At 43.4% G+C, this 20,111-nt stretch overlaps 2 protein-coding genes across 2 annotated transcripts; both read left to right on the forward strand.

The window, feature by feature from the left end:
* The first annotated feature begins 2,159 nt into the window (after positions 1-2,159).
* LOC109464367 (peroxidasin-like) lies at positions 2,160-7,525 on the forward strand. The gene is made up of 6 exons (XM_019761315.1): positions 2,160-2,341; positions 2,684-2,863; positions 3,310-3,561; positions 5,728-6,538; positions 6,890-7,050; positions 7,356-7,525. The coding sequence occupies exons 1-6, from the start codon at positions 2,203-2,205 to the stop codon at positions 7,523-7,525; spliced, it is 1,713 nt and encodes a 570-aa protein (XP_019616874.1). The 5' UTR covers positions 2,160-2,202.
* A 6,068-nt stretch (positions 7,526-13,593) lies between these two features.
* On the forward strand, positions 13,594-16,320 carry LOC109464356. Its single transcript, XM_019761304.1, has 3 exons — positions 13,594-13,969; positions 14,276-14,575; positions 14,762-16,320. The coding sequence occupies exons 1-3, from the start codon at positions 13,600-13,602 to the stop codon at positions 16,318-16,320; spliced, it is 2,229 nt and encodes a 742-aa protein (XP_019616863.1). The 5' UTR covers positions 13,594-13,599.
* Positions 16,321-20,111: the final 3,791 nt, after the last annotated feature.

Below are 20,111 nucleotides of genomic sequence, written 5' to 3' on the forward strand. Positions count from 1 at the left end.
CGAGGGAGTTTTTGCCGCAGAGAGAAGGATTCGCGCTCCACGGCAAAAACTCCCTCGGCAGCATATCGTCCCTCGCGGCCGCATATTACTTGCGTCGCACACAGAAAAAAATAACGCCGACACCCAACAAGACTGCGAAGGAGGCTAGGACGCAAGACAGATGTTGCCTGTCAGAAAATTGGCCATGGTAGGGCACACGCTGTCGTCTGTTTGACATAAAACTACAGAGATTTGACATTGCCTAACACTAAGTAGTTGTCAGGGAATATTTCACTGGTTGCTATGTCTTGATTGAGCCACGACTCTGTGCCTGCTACTATGTCTGGTATAGCTGTGTACAGCAGTGTCAGCTCAGCTGTTTTGTTTCTCAGGCTCTCACAGTTCACCACTAGAAGAAATTTACTTTTGGATATTTTATGACCATGACCACTTAGGCCAAAGCAAGTAATTTTTATGGATGACATGCCCGCCTTGTCTTTGTTTGGCCGCTCGCATTAGATTTGTAATCTGCGGAGGATGTCATCCATACACTTCACTTGCTGTGGCCTTATGTGAGGATTACTGAGTGGAAAGTATCATCAGTGATATCAAACATAGCTGATGCAAAGTATTAGACACAAGAACAAGAACCGAACGCTTTTGAAACAGCGCACTACCATACATGGTTAAGTTACTGAATAACTCTGAAACGGCAATGTAAGAGTAATCTGTTGCTAATGTTGTACAACAGCCTCTCACCGAACCTTTTTTACTGTGTAACGTTTTAAACATGTATATTGATTATCAATCCATTTTCTATAGCAGAGGAATATTTTACGATTTATAAATTTTAACAATATTTAATAATATGTAATAATGTTGTAATAATAATACCCATATTTTAATGATATTTTGTGACCTCAGAGCAATTCAGGCAGCTATATGGCTGCCTGCGAGTCTGTTGTCAGTGTGGTGGTAATTATATTGAAATTGTTTATGTCTTGAGTTTGTAATTTTGAAATAAACCATTCTACTACACAACGGTGACAAGGGTTTCTTCTACTTTCAGGTTGATCCTGATGTTCTTCGCTGCGGTTGCCATGGCGCCGCTGGTTGTCATGGTTACCGGCCAGAGCCCTACAGAAGAAGAACTGCTGCTGGCGATCGCCCAGGCAGCAGCAGAAAATGTAGCAGTCTCCGCAGGTGAGTGCACCGTGCGTTTTCCAGAAACATGCTCAGGCACGTTCCACGCTTATCCAGAACCGTGCCTGTTGCCAGGGCACGTATGCAGGCTAGCACCTCGGCTCCGGGGCCGACATGTCTCTAAGTAGATTCTACAATATATAGACAGCCCCACCTACATCTATTGTGTTGTGTTGTGGCCCTAGAATAGTCTTGTATCCAGGCAGTGGACTCCGCCGTGGTTTATTTTCGTGGTAACATTTATGATGCCGCAAATGCCTTGGCTGGAACCTCCATCATTCAAACCTGTTATCTGTTGTCTCTCCAGACATTGGTCTAATAACACAACATAAGTAGCAAAGTTGTCGAAACTGTGGTCTCAGACTATATCTGTTACAGCTTACCCCGTGTGCCTTCCAGGTGCTGAACTAGAGGAAAGTCCGCTCTCCGGAGCTCTGGACGCGCTGGGCAGGGAACATCGCTCCACCCCGATGGCCAGGGAGCTCAGCAGGTGTGCTACCGTCTTGGAGAAGGTGGCAAAGTACTTCATAGACCGGTAAGACCATATCGTATCCAGAACCGTGCCTATCTAGTTCTATGCCCTAATGGGTTAGGATTAGGATTAGACACAGTTTTGGATAGTCTCTGCGTATCCAAGAACGTACTAGATATGCCCCAGGCACGGTTCTGGATACGCGTGGACCGTGTCGGTTATGGACACGTGGACTATCTAGAACCGTGCCCGAGCATTCTTCTGGATACGACAAAGCTTTCGCCTCTCGTATATAAATGAGAAGACAAATGTTCCTGGTTGATCACTTGACATAGATCTTTTCAAGAATACCATTGCATGCGGGGAAGTGTGGGGAACTATGGGTAGCTCAACAAGTGAACTCCAGTTTGTTTTTTTTTTTCCAAGCGCGTTGAATTCGTTATTTACAGAAATCTTTGATTTTTAGTTCCGGTAGCACACGCTACACTATAGAAGCGCTGTCCGCCATCGACTCCCAGGACGTGACAAGTGTTTGTGACGTCACATCCATGAAGCCGATCACGTGCCCTACACCAGCCGTCCCAGAGTTCCGTTCGGCAAACGGCCGTTGTAACAACCGGAACCACCCCCTGTGGGGAAGTAGTGAGCAACCCTTAAGAAGGCTGCTACAGCCAGAATACGGCGACGGTATGTAGATTTTATATCCCGATTACATCACTCTTCTAGCAGCCCTTCCTCGTGTAAGGATCCTAGCCTGACTAAATCACGCTTCTAGCAGCTCTTCCATTGGGCAAGCCTCCTTTAATCTGTCGTACGGTTTTGTGTTTTTAAAGAAACCCCGAAGTAGAACCGAATGTTCGGTCAGGGTGATTGGGTCTTCGACTAACCTTGCTCAGGCACGATTCTGTATAGTTTTTACGTATTTAGACCCGTGCCTGATCCTTACTTAAACCCGTTCATGCATAGAACAAGACAGACACGGTTCTGGATACAAAATCTGCACTAATATCGCCTACTGTGTTTCATCAGGTCTCATGACACCTCGGACCACTGGACATGACGGCGCCCCCCTCCCCAGCGCGCGGCTGGTCAGCACGACCATGCACGAGGACCTGCGGAAATCCAGCCCGGTCAACACCAACATGGTCATGCAGTTCGGACAGTTCCTGGACCACGACATCACTCTCACCCCCAACTTTCAGGAAGAAGGTTCGTGAAAACATAAAATGCACCTCTATCAAGCATTAACTGTTTTCAACAAACACACACACACACACACACACACACACACAACCATATGAATTATTCGGATCATGTCCGGTCTTAGAAACAGGCTTTTTTGAAAGGGGTTGGGCATGTCATGGACATATATGGACGCATAACATTAACATTGGGTGAAGATAGTCGGTAGCGTATTTTTCTTCTAATATACCAACAACTCATTTTCACCTGAGCGAAGTGAGGAAGGTCGTGTAAAGTGCCTTTCCCAATGGCACATGATCGGTGTCATGGCAGGACTCGAACCCGGGACCTCTTGGTACCGAGGCGAGCACTCCACACGACCCCACAGGTAAAGGTTGCTCGGCTGGGATCTTCCAATACGCACAATATTTCACCTCATATGTCTGCTTTAAATTTCGACCGTGTATCTGCAGGTCTCGTCTGTACCTGTGGTACCAATTGCGAAAAGGAAGAACGCTGTTTCAACATCAACATCCCTTCTGACGACCCTGACTTCGCCGCTGAGAGCCGCTGCTTGCCGTTCGCTCGCTCCCGATCCTGTCCGAACGAAGGGTGCCACATGGGCCGCCGGCAGCAGCTGAACCAGATCACCGCCTTCGTGGACGCCTCCAACGTCTACGGCTCCTCGGACGAAGAGATAGAGGAACTCAGAGAACACGCTGGTAGTGGTAAGTATTACACGACCTCACGTCGCTGCTTTGAGTCTGGTATGATGTTTTCCCTACTAGCTGCCGAATCACTTTCGTCCTGATCTTTGGCGAGTACATCTTATGATTGACCTCACTAGCAGTTCCAGGCCAGTGTTGTTGTATCCAGCACATTGCTTTATCCAGATTTATGCTAGCTAGGCCACGGGTGGGTCTCGATAGTCCACGGGTATCCAGAACCGTGCCTGATTCTAACCTTACACACACTCTGACATACATGTAGAAGTAGATATGCACGGTTCTAGATACAACAGAGTTAGTAAGCACTGCTGACATTTGATCTTCTTTGTTGGAAAACGCTCTGCAGGTTCGAAACAAGTTACCTGTCCGGCAGGCTACGAACACTTCCAGCAAAACTGCTTTAAGGCCTTCCCATCCAAAGACCGGAGCTGGCTTCTGAAGGAATGCATGGAAGACGACGGTTTTCTGGCCATGCCGAAAGACGCTGCCACCAACGCGTTCCTGGTCCAGCTGAAGAATGCGGTTCGAAATGACGTCGTCTTCTACATCGGACTGGATGATCAAACCACCGAAGGAGAGTGGCGCTTTGCTGACGGAACTAGATTGGGTAACAGTTCCAGTAATCACTTGCTTGATGATTGTTCTTCATTGTTTCAATCCTGCTATTCTACTATACTGCTATTATTATACTGGGAAGACTGTAGGATGTCAATGACTGGACCTTACTCTACAATTGAGTTCTAATAAGACATCACAAGTGTAAACTAAGACAGAGTTAAGGAGACTCTGTATGAGGAGACGTGTTTCTCTCACCACTTCCTGTTGCAAACTTTACGTCATTTCCACAGGTTCCTACAACAACTGGAACTCAGGAGAACCAAGCAATTCAGGGAGTAAAGACTGCGTGGTTTTGCTGCCAGGAGTGGGAGGCAAGTGGGGCGTCAGGAGTTGCTCCAGCGGGTATTTCATCTGCCAAGCTCGGCCAATCCCATCTGGTAAGTTTCCACAACTTCTTTGATCCCCTGGAATGTTTATTCTATCCAGAACCGTGCCTATGTAGTTCTTTGCCTGAATGGGTAAGAGTTAGGATCAGACACGGTTCTGGATAGTCTCCGCGTATCCGATGACGATGTTATGCAGCTGCAGGCATGGCTATGTGTACGCGTAGACTATCCCGAACCGTGCCCGGGTACGGTCCTGGATAAAGCTGGCAGCCATATCTCACAGAACTGAACATGCACGGAACCTCAACGTGTCATTCTTGTTTTACAACCTATACATATATCGATGCAAGGAAGATACGCAGTGAATAGTTATATGTGATCCACTACTGTGTAAAGCATTGGTACAAGGTTGAGCATAAGATATTTTACTTTTGGTGAATTTAACGTGTGTCACACTTGACGTGACTTGGGCAAAAGAGGTGAACATTTTGCTTCCGTGTTATGCTAAAGAACGCATTGACCATAACCTACGTCTTGACTATAGCCTATACGATATAGTACAGCCATGCCGATAATATTTATTTATTTCCGTTTACTTTTCTCGCAGGTGTCAATCTTGCCTTGGGACGACCCACGGCACAGATCAGCACGCATGCGGGAGGCGTGGCCGGAAGGGCGGTGGACGGCAACACTGACAGGAGCTGGGGTGGAGGGTCCTGCATCCACACTAGCAGGCAAAGCCACCCCTGGTGGCGTGTAGACCTGGGCACGTCACATGCCATCGAAACAGTCGTCGTTTTCAACGGACAGGGCTATTACAACTATCTAAACAGCTTCCGCGTTCACGTCGGGGACTCTCCCACCGTAAAGTCTAACCCGCAATGCGGCGGGAACCACGGCGTGACATCGGGGCGACAGAAGATCACAGTGGACTGTGACGGTCGAAGGGGCCGATATGTCGGCATCTCACTCCCTACCACCCAATATCTCGTCCTATGTGAGGTTCAGGTCTATGGAGGTATGTGTTTCCCCGTTTGATTGTGCCAAATTTGCTTCTAGATGTTTATGAACCTACTTTGACAAATCACAAAAAAATGGATTTACCCAAATTTGGGACTAATAAACGCCAGTCTTTGTCAAGGAATGTGAAATCTCACCATTCCACTTCTTTCTCTCCTAGGAACACACGGCCTGCTGAAGTCCAGACCAAACCCTGAAGACGCCAACAAGAAGGAGCTCCTGCCCGCCGCCATTGCGGAAGAATTTGAGTGTCACGAGTCTCCAGGGAACGAGACGTGCTCGCAGGCTGGGGACATCCGTGTGAACGAGCAGCCGGGACTGACCTCCATGCACACCGTCTTCCTGCGGGAACACAACAGGATCGCCAGGCGGCTCTCCCGACTCAATCCGCACTGGGACGACGATCGGGTGTTCTTCGAGACCAGGAAGATCGTCGGCGCGCTGATGCAGAAGATCACGTACGGGGAGGACCTTCCTCACGTTCTCGGTCCGGCTGCCATGACCAAGTTTCACCTGACCCTCGGCAAGAGCGGGTTCTTCTCCGGGTACGACGCGAGCGTGAACCCCACCATCTCTAACGTCTTCGCCACGGCAGCCTACCGGTTCGGCCACAGTCTGGTGAACGAACGTCAGCTCCGCCTTACTCCGGACTTTAACCAAGGCAGCAAGTGCCCGATTCAGATAGCCTTTGCTTTCTTCAATCCATCCCACGTCCTCAACAACGACCTTGGCGGCCCGGACTCCATCCTACGGGGACTGACCGCCCAGCCCCATCAGGACTTCGACCGGTTCATGGTCTCGAGCCTGACGAGGCATCTGTTTGCGGATCCTCCCGGGTCGCTCGGCCTGGACCTGGCGGCGCTGAACATCCAGCGGGGCAGAGACCACGGTCTGCCCGGCTACAATGCCTGGAGGGTGAGGTGTGGTCTGCCAAAAGCCGACAGCTTCGATGAATTGGTGTTTGAAATCCCAGACCGTTACACCCGAATGAGGCTGGAGGATATTTACAGGTGCGATTTTAAAACATGTTAATGTTGACGTGCATGTACCCATACCTTGTTAACACAGGTGTGGAAGAGTGCCTGCGGATTTACATGTTTGTGCAGATCTGTAGTTTGCTTTGTCTGTATGTAAACTGTCTTTGAGCATTCTGAAGGGACTGTTCTTTTTGTTATTGTTTTCACGATGTGTTCATGCAGGTAGTTCTACTAATTCTGATGATGTATTTTCTCTAGTAACGCACTAATCAACGGCGAATCAACGTTTCTAGAAGGGAAACTCACTTTGGATCAAGTTGATAGAGTGTCACATGTTGTGGTTGTTAACTATTTGTAATGTTGCACGTGTCTTGTTTCGCACAGCCACGTGGACGACATCGACGTGTTCGTGGGGGGTCTTGCCGAGGAGTCCGTGCGGGGCGGTGTCGTCGGTCCAACCTTCGCCTGTCTGATTGGCCTGCAGTTCCAAGACCTCCGCAAGGGGGACCGCTTCTGGTTTGAGAACCGCGGACAGTTTACAGCAGGTCTGTGGACATGTCGTTAGGAATGGCAGAATAGGATTTAAAAAAGTATAAAACTCTCTCCCTCAATCTAAATATGTGTCCACTAGGCACGACAGAAATCTGGCTACTAGTTTTCTCCACCCTTCTTTGTTTGCTATTCTACTGTTACTTGGTGTTCAATGTTTGAATGTAAGAGAGAAAATTTACCACCATATTTTTTGTTCACTTCAAGTTACAGGAAGACCGGCCTGGCCAGACAGAGGTCTTGTGTACGTGGCTTTATCTCAGGATGATGATGATCCTTTCCCGTTCCCCTTTTTCTACAGCCCAACTTGCGGAGATCAGGAAGACCAGTCTGGCCCGGATTCTGTGCGACAACACGGACGGCACCACACACATGCAGCCGGACGTCTTCAGCCTGCCCACACAGACTGGGAACGAGAGGGTGGCGTGCTCCTCTCTGTCCCAGATGGACCTGACCAAGTGGCAGGAGTAGGGATTTTTTGTATAGAATAATCTATTCTTTCGTTCCTAAAAACCTTTATGCATTACATCAATCAACAACACTATAAGCACACAGTTTCGCCATGAATCCCCGGCCCAATTCAGCTCTACAGATTGTACCTGTAATGAAATGTAACCTGCGCTAAGATTTTCTTCGGAGTTGCTCAGCCACCAACAAAACGCCGGCCACTTTTGTTTCTAGTTGTAAAGGTTGACATGATCTGGCGAAGGTATGATCTGGTGGAACGCTAATTTTCTATGTTTTTCATTGCTCTGTAAAATCTAGACTCTTCTGTATTCAACAGCAGTGATGCTTACATCTAAATCATTTCCTTACCAATTTATATATTATATATCAAGGAACGCATCTCTGGCAGATTATGAGGAAGCCCGGAGCCTTCCGGAGTTGCTGGAAGAAGAGAACGCCCTGTCCGGCCGCGGATTTGAAGACCACGACGCCGACGACAAACTTGAGCGGTAAGCTAACATAGAAATGATTCCTTTAAAACCAACATCTTCAGTATACCCTAGATACGAAGGCAAAAATACACGAGCAAACATCAAATGTAGTACATGTAGCTACTACAAAATAATCAGGTGTTAACTAAAATTCCAGAGGTCGACTCAACTTTGTGATTATTCAGCACAGAACTATCAATGGCATTTGAAACAGAAGACAGTTCATGGACAGTTCATTGTGACTTGTTTCGCTGGCGTACGAAGTATGAGATTGATCACAAGCCTTTATTCTTCACAAGGGTGGCTGAGGAAGCCCGCACCCTCCTTGAGCTGCTGCGCGGGGAACAGGAGAACATCTACTGGGAGGAGAACGCCGGGCCAGACGGCGAGTTAGACACCAATGACGTCGGGTACATCGAGCCTGAGTACGGCCAGGACATGGCCAACGATTTGGAGTAGACCCGTGAGGTAAGGAACATCTGCAGTAGACTTCCTCAGCAGGTAGAAACAACTTGGTTAAAGCAGACCCTTTACTTTCACCAAGCTGGTTAAAGAGCATACCAGCTGGTTCAGGGACTTCTCCCGAGCCACATAAATATTGACCAACCAGCCAATAAACTTGTTTGTGACTTGGTCCATCATTTCTGTAACAACAAACAACAAAAATTCTTATTGTAGAACCGTTCACTCAGACTGTACCTTGTTTTATTCTGTTTTCTAACAGGACCCCGGAATGGCGATGGTCCCACCGCATCTTGCGTGTCCCGAGCACCATCCTGGCCGTCCAGTACCTGCAGATCAGCCGCATAGATTTTAGCTGCTTTTGCCTCATTTAACCATGACAAGGCTCGTGAGTGGATATCAGTGATAAAAATCACAAAAAATCTTCATCCAGGAAGGGTCTATGCCAAAATAAAATCGGAATGAAACCCTGTGGACATATGTCCCGTATCAATTTCTAGGTCATTTACTATAATAGGTATACCACGAGGGCAAGGGAAGCCAAAATATAAATTTTTGTTACAGCAAAGGATTCAGTTCCTGAAAAGATGAAAATCAAAAATCAATCTTTCTATTGTTCTCACAGTCTGTAACATATAGAGAACAGGGTTCCTCCTTCAATCATCTCTAAATTTTCATGTCTTTATAGGGTAAGCCTCTGACCTGTTCGTACTGTTGTTCATTTTCATCTAGTCTTCACAACGTCTTCCAATTCTGCCCACTTAAGTTACTACATAGACGTTTTAGTATAGTAATGTCTTATTCCTCAAGGAACCCTGAGGTCAGCCTTGCTGCTCTATTGTAACCAAGATTTCTGGCAATAAAAATCTAGAAAACGTATGATGAGAGACCTTGTTGGTTATTGTTTTGTGTCGGTGTGTATGGAAGAAGAAATCAAAGATCTGTTAAAAATTTTTGTAAATGTCTTGTTTAATTCCCTACCATGAATTTCGTGCTGACTTTATCAAATGCACCTTCCAACATAAGGCAACAGATAAGCATTCACGCGTTTCCCATTCCCAGGATACATTGCGAATCCTGGGTGGTAAACCTCATTTGCATAGCACAGGAAGGTATCCTGTTGACATTAAACAGCATGTTTTTCAGTGTGTTTTGAGGTGTTGTTGCATTTTATGCTCAACATTACTCAACGGTAGGCCACAGCAAGTAAATTTTATCGATGACATCGTCCGCAGAGTCCAAATTTAATGCGAGCGGGCGAAAAAAAAAGGTTTCTACATTTTTTAATTTTGAATCAATTATTGTACAAATGGTTTTGATTCAGTGGGAGCATCACATAATTATACACCACATACACAGCTACCATCACATATTACTTCATCAAAGTAAAAACAAAACATTAAATCAGAGTCTTTCTTGTCTCCTCTCTTCATATTTATCTGCCAACCACGTTCCGGCATGGCAACAGACATCTTTGCCTATGTCCAGCATGTTGACCACTGTCAGAGGGCAACAATTTTTTTTTCAAAATCAGGCGAAAATTATTGCCCGCGCTGATGTCATCCATAAAAACAACTTTCTGTGGCCTTATAGTCGTAGTTACAGGCCTTTATATATTGACAGACAGTATAGCGCTAACACTATAAAGTTGCAAACCACATATTTCATTTTAAAATGAACACAAAACTAAAGGTCGGAGATCTCGTGCCTTCGTCAGAGGGACATTGTTCTAGATAAACAAACGTTTTTAATATTAGAAATCAAGTTTTGTCTAGAGTACAAAATGATCTCTGTACTCATGTCGTGGAGGTAAATACGAGTACAACCCCCATGACATGTCATGGAGGTAATAAACACACAACATTACATTACGATTACATATCGTACTAGAGTTCCCCGATCTCATACCTTCGCCAAATGATGTTAATCTTTATGACTGACAAATTATACATTAGATTATTCCCCCGATTTAAGAAATAGGAACCTAATTTTCATGAATTATATCATTTTATCATAATCTCAACCAAAAGACAGTCTTATATTATCAAACAATGCATTCTAGCATTTCCTAATAAATTATGCAAATGAGGTCCTGATTTGAATAAATTATGTTTAATGATGTTCACCTCAATTTAACTTTCAAATACAAGTATGAAATTCCAGGCAGTTATCATTACATAATTATAAACTTTTCTCATTAATTATGCAAATTAAGTCATTATTAACATAATCAATATCTTCCTGTGTTTCTCTCGTTGTCAATTACCAATGTCACAAGCTTCAATTGCCCTATCATGGAATGCAGATGATTTATAGAATTTCACCATAAATTATGCAAATTACATCCATATTTGCATAATTGTCACATAATTATATCAAGCACCACGTAAGCTACCTACATACCAAAAATCACGACAATCCGTCAACTGGTTCTTGAGTTATCCCCTTTTGAATATTTTCAAGAATATATCCCTGCAGTTCCAGAGCAAGCCGCTAGGGGGCCTAAACTCACGTCACTTCTTCCCCAGCACAAGAGCTACCTACCATCCAAATTTCATCACCATAGCATGTCTAGATCATGAGATATCAAAACCGGAAGTTCAGCTGCAGTACCATAACAAGCCGCTAGGGGGTCCAAAATCTAATCATTTTGAGGTCTCATCAAGACCTACCCACCTACCAAGTATCAAGACAATCCATGAAGGCCTTCTCAAGTTATCGTGTTTACAGACAGACACACACACACACAAACACACACATACACGAACGCCCCTGAAAACATAACCTTCTTGGCGAAGGTAAATATATACACATAAATATATACATACTTCTGATATGAACTGTACATTACAGACAACAAGTGCCATTCTGATTGTGATTGTAGAGTCTGATGGACTGATGAGATAGCAAAACCATTTTTGTTTAACCCTCCATTCTCGGTGGCCGCCATATTGACTTGTGACCATCTTGTTTTTATTAAGGACATATGTAGTTCTTGCATATAATGTATTTATAAATTATGATGTGTTAGAAGAATGGGGACTCTTATTTGCTGTTTTTCTTTCAAAACTGAACCCTCTGCACTGTAAAGATCAGATTGATACCATAGTTGTTGCATCCTTCGTAATCGTAAAACTTTTGTAAAGAACTACAAGTTGTGAGTAAAAATGCAGTTGTCGTGTGTCAGGGACCTCACAAGTCACTGTTCCTTTTTAGAGGTGATGGTGCCATCGCCGGGCTGTTGCAGCACTTAAATAGTTTCTTTGTTTTAGTTATTAAGATCGCTTTAAATATACTAGATCCTTGTCGTTGAGAATTAGTTGTAGCATGAGCATGCATATTTGTTATGATGTCGTTGAGTATTGTTTGCTTTCATTGTTTTCTGTAAGCTACATGTGCCTAGTAGTGATTTATCAACTTTTTGCATCTCAGTTTTGCTAATAAATAAAAAAACGTACTGTACATGTTTTGTTGTCTTTACTGTTTTTCATGCAGCAGTTACAACTATGGAATTATAAACATTTGCCATTAATTAAGCAAATTATGTCCTCATTTACATAATCTATATCTTCAGATGTTTTTCTCGTTCTCAAGTAGATGTCACAAGTGTTTCATAGTTCTATTATCGAACAAAGCAGATTTATAGAATTTCCTCATTAATTATGCAAATAGGCTCCTGATTTGCATTATTGCCATCTGATTATGTCAACCATCACTTCAACTACCTACATACCAAAAATCACGACAATACGTTAACCGGTTCTTGAGTTATCGTCCTTCATATTTTTTTCAACAAATGCTCCTGTAGTTCCAGAACAAGGCGCTAGGGGACCCAAACTCATGTCACTTCTTCCCTACCCCAAGAGCTATTTACCAACTAAAATTCGTGACCCTAGCATGTCCAGAACATGAGATTCGTGACCCTAGCATGTCCAAAACCGGAAGTTCAGCTGCAGTATCTAGAAAAGCCGCCAGGGGTCTAAAATCTTATCATTTCTAGGTCTCATGAAGACCTACCCAACTATTAAGTTTCATTCCAATCCATCCACTGCTTATGGAGTTATCTTGATAAACCACACACAAACACACACACACACACACACACACAAACGCTACTGAAAAGATAACCTTCTTGGCGAAGGTAACAGCCAGCAAGGCGGATGTGGCCTGGGGCGTTTGAAACAAGAAAAACCACTACGTCATGGCAAGGTCAGCAGGGCGGCGACGTTCAACAGATTACAAACTGCTGCTCTTCCAGTCGCCATATTTACAGTGTTACCTTCATTAGTCAGATCCTCTACAGCTTTCAGAAGTCTTTTGTGGGTCAACAAGGCGATTGTTGCTTGGTTCAGCTTGATTTTGCGTCACTGTCTACAAGTAATTTTAAGCAGGTAAGCCTTTAAACGACCTTCAGTACCTCTTAGGTCCTTACCTGTACAGCCACTGAAGGTGAGGTATTTTGTAAACGTGGGACCACAACAAGGCCGCCATTTTAGGTCAACAATGTCAAGCTACGAAATGTAGTTTTTGAACGCCCATTCTACTCCCAGGGCCATAAAGCGAAGAACACTTCGTATTAAAGGAGGGTCTACGCTTATAACATTTCTTAAATCGGCTCCTTTGTACTGGGGAGGTGAGTTACGAATTCCATTTACTGTTGGTAAGACTACCATGAAATACCTCCCGATTCATATAACTATGAGGCTGTTGGAGGCTATCTAGGCTACTACTACGCATAGTACTGCTGCAGCCGCTACTACCAATACTACAAGTAATAGTTCTTCTAATTCCACTACTACTACTACTACTACTACTACTATATAGCTACTACTACTACTACTATTACTGCTGCTGTTGCTACTACTAAAGTAACTACTACTACTACTATTACTACCACCACTACTACTTTTCTGTATCTGTTTAGCCGGTATAACCTCCTTTCGGCGTAACACATCAGCTTTTACTACGACTATTACTGCTCTGCTTCTGCTAACGTTACTACTCCAGAGAGACTATATCCAACAAAGTTGTGGATTTTTTTCTATGATGGGTACAACATAACTAGTCTTGCAATTGCGGTTGCAAAAGTAGAACAGTGTTGTTTCCATAGGCATTCGATCTAAAGGTTTGTCGCTTCGTTTCAGAATGGCAGCTCCAATCCGTAGCAGAGTGACAGAGGCTGATAGACGCCATTTTGATTTCGTGCAAATGTTGCAACGTATATCGGATGAACTGACAATGAACGAAACGTACCTCATAAAGTTGTATTGTAGCCATGTGATTCCAAAGGGTATTGCAGAAAGACTTACTCAAGCGCTCGAGGTTTTCCACAAGTTAATAGAAATGGACAAGATAGACCAGGAGAACCTGGACTTTCTTGAAGAGATCTTGGACAGAATGGGGCGACCAGACCTGGTGAGGGACGTTCTGAGGCCGTTCCAACCGCCTGACCGAGAGATTCCGGAAAATCCCGAACTAGAACCGGGAACAAGCACTGATGGTGCAAGCTCTGGTGGTAAGTACAAGCAATTATTGTCACTCGCTGAAAAAAGATTAACGTACTTTGTCCTTAAATATCTCCCACTGAAATTGATGTAAATGCATCAGGGAAAAAAGAGCTTTGCACTTTAATTGTATGATGGACAAAGTTGTTGTCTAATTATTATGTGTAATATTATTATGTATTCAAATAACTAAAATGTTTTATCTTTCTCTGGAAGATATTCTTGCCCCAGTAAACGCCATGCTAACTCTGTAGAACTTACCATTTTTATTCTACACAAAAAGGATTTTAACATGTTTTCAAATGTACATTTTCCAGCAGAATCAGCAAATGCCTACTTGGTCGTTCACGGCCAAAGACACATGATCCAGGAAACCATAGATCGTTATCGATACAATTTACGATCACTATGCGGAACTAGAAGGTCACAGATCAAGTTCAGAGGTTACAAGAAAGGCAGAAGCATTCTAATGCACTACACCATACCGCGGAAGAGCACAGCGGTGCTGAGGCTCATGGCGAATCTCTCTGACCCACGACTTGTATTCATGGGCGTCACGTTACTGCAGATCGACGCTCAGCCACCAATCAAAGTCGCACAGGGACCAATTGTCAATGGTATGTTAAACTAGATATCAACATTTAAAAGATAGAAAGACCTTGAACATGCACATATAATTACATGTCAATTTACACTTCATGAGCGTTCAAATTTTACCTACCAAATTGAATGTTTCTCCAGTTATTAACATTTTTTTATGAAAATCTGAGTCAAATAACGTGTAAAATCATTATACATCACAGATATTAAAAAACATCAAATCGTCGATGACATCGAGGTGGGTTGCAGTATCCGCACCAAGCAGCAGAGGGCGCCCAGAAACTGGACCCGCCTGTCCGCTCTAAACCTGTTCTCAGACGCCCTGCCTCTCCATCTGCAGGTAGCCGCGAGTCTGGAGTACCAGGGCTTCTCCTATAGCCTGGTCCAGGCTCTGGTGTTTAAGGATCAGCTCAGAGAACAAGAGATGAAGAAGAAGGATCAGCTCAGAGAACAAGAGATGAAGGATCAGCTCAGAGAACAAAAGATGAAGAAGCTCATTCAAAAGGCAGAAGTGGATTCCAACACGATCATGACCTTGCGCTCCAAGCTGACCATTTCAGAGAACAGGTTGAAGGAAGCTCTAGAGGCGAACGCTGTCCTTGAAAAGAAACTTCAGCAGGCCCGTGAATACACCGAGAAAGCTGCTAAGCAGGTCACCTCTCACGTGACAGAGTACAGGGGAGAGAAGCCTCTTGGCGGCTGGTCGGCACAATTTGAGAAGGCAGATGTTGAGAGACACCTAGCGGCTTACGAGGGCACTGCAGGGGATGAAGTGGATTCGGGTGAAACCGCAAGAGAAGAATCGACTGCAAAGGACGCAGAGAAGAGCACGGAAGGAGATAAAAAGGAGAGAGACAAACTTTCCACGCAACAACCCGATCAAAAGCAACCCACGCTAGTAGAAGCAGGGGGAGCAGCACCTCGTACTACTAGAGATTCTAGGCAGGGTAAGATCACTTACGGCGGGGCGGGATCAGAACCCGGGAAATTTCGGCTTCCGCGCGGCGTCGTGGTGTCGTCTAGTAACGAGATATTTGTGGCTGATAAAGCCAACAAGCGAGTCCAAGTCCACACCACAGAGGGGATTTACCTCCGCCACTTCCCAACGGTCGTACCGGGTACAGAGGACAAGGACATGGTCCCACATGATGTTTCTATGGACGGTAACGGTACTCTGTGGGCAGTGGGGCGTGGTGAATCAGCCGATCATGTTGTACAGTACAGCACGGACGGGACCGCCATGACACAGTTTCACCTTCAGAAGAGCAGGTACTCACACGGCGGTATTGTGCTGGACATGCGCAATAGTCACATCCTGGTAACTGATGCAGAACGTGGTGAAGTTGAGGTGTTCCTTCCGGACGGCTCTCTGGTGCGGAGGTTCCGACATCCTGGGGTCGGGCCGAGAGTCTCGATTTACATCACTGTGGACGGGGAAGGGAACATCCTTGTGTCGGACTTTTTCACTCATTCTGTCTGCATGTATGACGAGTCCGGGAAGTTCCTGCTGAAAGTTGGAGGTGAGGGAAGCGTTGAAGGTCAATTGATGTCTCCCTGTGGCATCTGTACAGACAGCTCGGGTCACATCATCGTGGCGGACCGGAGGAACAAGAGGGTACAGATGTTCACACGTCACGGCGAGTATGTCCGGGCCATTGAGACTGGGTTTAAGCCAGAAGGCGTGGCCGTGGGACCGGAAGGGCAGCTTGTGGTGACTGATTATTATGGCAATACAGTGACTGTATTTCCTAGTTATCTGTGATTTAAATGCCTTTTAAAGCATTAAAATGTTTTGTTTCCTTAGCATGCTGATGAGATATTATATTTCAACAGAAATTTTATACAGTCTATAGCTTTGCAAACAATAATCTATAAGCGTGTTTTATTTGTTACATTTAGTCGTTACAAACAATATTACACACTACAAGATACCTTTGACCCAGAGTTGACCTCACACGTCAAAGAAGCTACGTGATAAGCTTCAATGGGTCAGTCTATTGAAGAAGACCAGAGTGACAGGTCGAAATTTCTATGTGAGAGAACTTTGTTGTGTTGGATCAATTTTTTTTTTTACTTTAAACAAATATTACATTGGTAATAATTGTTTCTTCCCCGGCTATTTCTCTGCCATTACATGTTTAGTATAAGTACGATCACCCATTCTGTCTACATGTATGACGAGTCCGGGAAGTTCCGGCTGAAGTTTTGAGGTTCGGGAAATCGTGAAGGTCAACTGCATTCTCCCCTCGGCATCTGTACAGACAGCTCGGGTCACATCATCGTGGCGGATCATATGAACGAGAGGTTACAGATGTTCACACGTCACGGCGAGTATTTCCGGACTATTGAGACTGGTTTCAAGCCACACTACCAAAATGTTTTTTTCTTATTTTCTTATGTTGAGAAATATTTTCTTGCCAGGGGGATTTTCAAGAAAATTCAAGAAACACTCTTTAAAGATTTTGTATGTTGATTCTTACACAAAGAATTTTATTCTTCTTTTGTCTTAAGAAAAGAAAATATGTCTACTATCATGCTCACCAACAAGAATCTTAAGAATTTTTAGAAAGTTAACAGTATTTTTTTCTGCTACAAGAAATCTTTTTTTTTTGTGTACAGAATGGTTTTCTTGCTTCAAGAACAGTTAGCTCTTAGTTCAAGAAATATTTTCTTGTGGACAGAATCGTTTTCTTGCTGCAGCAAGAAAACTCAAGAAACACCTGTGTTTCTTGAATTTTCTTGCTACAGGGATTCTTTAATTTCTTGTTCAAAGAATTATTATCTTGATAAAGGATACCATTTCTTTGTACAAGGAAAACGAGAAAAACAAGAAAAAGGCATTTTTGGTAGTGCATATGGCGTGGCCGTGGGACATTCATCCTAGTTATCTCTAATTTGAATCCTTTGTCTTTACCAGGATGCTACTGATAATATTTGAACAAATTAAATTTTTCAGTATATAGCTTTAAATTTACACTAACAATTACCTATAAGCGTGTTTAATTTGCAGAAACCACGTTACAATTAGTCGATACAGACAATATTCGCTTGCTGTTTCTTCCGAAGCTATTTCACTTTTATAAAGCTAAAGTAAGTACCAATAGGACGAATCTCTTGCTGATGTAGATATAGATCCCATTAGTACTTATTGCTGTTTCATTGGATCAATGACCATTTAGTATGTACAGTATTTGTTGTTTGTTGTTAGGTGGTGGTTGTTAGGTGGTGGTTTGATACAGATATCGGCTATGGCAGTTTTATTAACAGTGCTCAATAGAGCTGTGTACCTAAACAAATTTTAGGTACAGGTACAGGTACAGGTACACAGGTTTAGGTACAGGTCCGGACCTGAACCTGTACCTGAACAATTCGACCAATTTATATGCTCTTCTGAACTCCTTCAATAACAAAAAAACATTAATAAACTTGTTAGTTAAGGTTTATTCTTTGTTTATGGCGAATGCTCAGATAAAATATAGGCAAAACTAAAGATGTTTTTGTTTTCATGAACACTCTGTCCTTACACAGGGACCCATTTGAGGTCACAAATAGGCATAAAATTGGTGTGAAATTGTTTAGGTACAGTACCGGTACTGAGGGATTAGGTATTTTGGACCTGTACCTAATCAATTTTTCCGGTACAGTATCGGTACTGCGTACCGGTACACAGCTCTAGTGCTCAATATAAGTAACCGTTTTTTTAGTACATGTACTTGCAAAATGTGTGATTTTAGACAATAATAACGACACAAACAGAATATTGACCACATAAGAGCCTAATTAAACCAAAAATGTTGTTATTCTTTTACAAGGTAGTAAGGTACTGTCTGGTACCGTGAAAAATGCAACGAAAGCTTCCGTTATGAAGTCTGGGAGCCCTAAATAAAACCCACACCAGCCAAAACCTACCAATATCTGTGTACAGATTACATCATGTTCGATCATAAGGGTCACTAGCATTTCATAAACACAGTGGTATTTACTGTTTGGGTAGGGACAAGATAGGCAAAGCTCAAGTTCGATAATGGGCCTTCCAGCGGCTTTTTAAGTATTGCAGCGTGATGTTAAAGTTTAAGGTAAAATTTTCCGCAAGTGGCAGGTGAATGATTTTTGAGCTGTGGGCAGCTGTTGAGGATGGGAGCAAAAGGTGTAATTTTGGGACTCCTAGCAGCTTGTTTGGAACTGCAATGAACGTAAGTTTTTTTTTTCAATAAAAGAAGACGAACTTTATTGCACGACAATTGTACAGGGTACATTGTATGGCAAATAGGTAACAATTAGTAGCATAGTAAAATAGATAGGTATAGAATAAAACTTAACAACTTATATATAGAAAAGAACAACTTATATATAGAAAAGAAATAATCAAAAGTTAGCTTAGGCTTTACAATCAGGCGGAGTTATTTATGGGCACATGTGACAGCAAATCAGTATTCTTTCTAATAACAAAACAGTCTTTTATGTATTTACCTATTTTTGCATTGTGTGGGCTGTTGCATTTAAATATATAATCAAATCTATTTGTAGCAACAAGTCTATTGAAATCTATCGTATTTGTCATTGAAGTGAGAAATTATTTAATTGAGCGGTATCCGCCCGAGCTGACATGGACTGCGCCGGCCTACCGTTTTCTGTGTGCGGAAACCGCACGGCGAACCCCTCAAAAACACTCAAAAAATAGATCGGTCAGGAGTCACATGTGTGCACAGTCTTCAATTTCAATGCTTATCTGTTGCCTTATATTGCTGGAAGGTGCGTTTGACAAAATCAGCAAGGAATTCATGGTAGGGAATGAAACAAGTCATTTACAAACGTTTTCAACAGATCTTTGATTAATTTTATTCTTCCATATATACCTACACGACTAAAAAACCGACAACATGCGTTTTCTAGATTTTTACTGCCATAAATCTTGGTTACATAGTGCAGCAAAGCTGGCCTATGGGTTCCTTGAGCAATTACAAGACGGCAGATTACTATACTAAAACGTCTGTGTAGGAACTTACATGTGACTGGGCAGAAGTGGAAGACGTTGTGAAGACTAGATAAAAAAGCAATGATCAGGTCCAGGACTTACCCTATAAAGACATGGAAGTTTAGAGATGGCTGAAGAAGGAAACCTTTTATCTATGTCACAGACTGTGAGAACAATAGAAAGATGTTGATTTTCACCTTTTCAGGAACTTAATCCTTTGTTAGAACAAAAATGTATATTTTGGCTTCCTGTGCCCTCATGGTATATCTAAATGACCTAGCAATTGATATTGGACATATGTCCACAGGATTTCATTCCAATTTTATTTTGGCAGAGACGCTTTCTGAGTGGAGGTGATTTGTGATTGCCAACACTGATATCCACTCACGAGTCTTGTCATGGTTAAATGAGGCAAAAGCAGCTAAAATCTATGCGGCTGATCTGCAGGTACTGGACGGCCAGGATGGTGCTCGGCACACGCAGGATGCGGAGGGACCATCGCCATCCCAGGTCCTGTTAGGAAACAGAAAAAAAACATGGTAAAACGTGCTTTATTCTACAATAAGAATAATTGTTCT

This window comes from Branchiostoma belcheri, unplaced genomic scaffold (assembly GCF_001625305.1).
Source record: "Branchiostoma belcheri isolate BF01 breed outbred unplaced genomic scaffold, Haploidv18h27 scaffold137, whole genome shotgun sequence".
Classification (NCBI taxonomy): domain Eukaryota; kingdom Metazoa; phylum Chordata; class Leptocardii; order Amphioxiformes; family Branchiostomatidae; genus Branchiostoma; species Branchiostoma belcheri.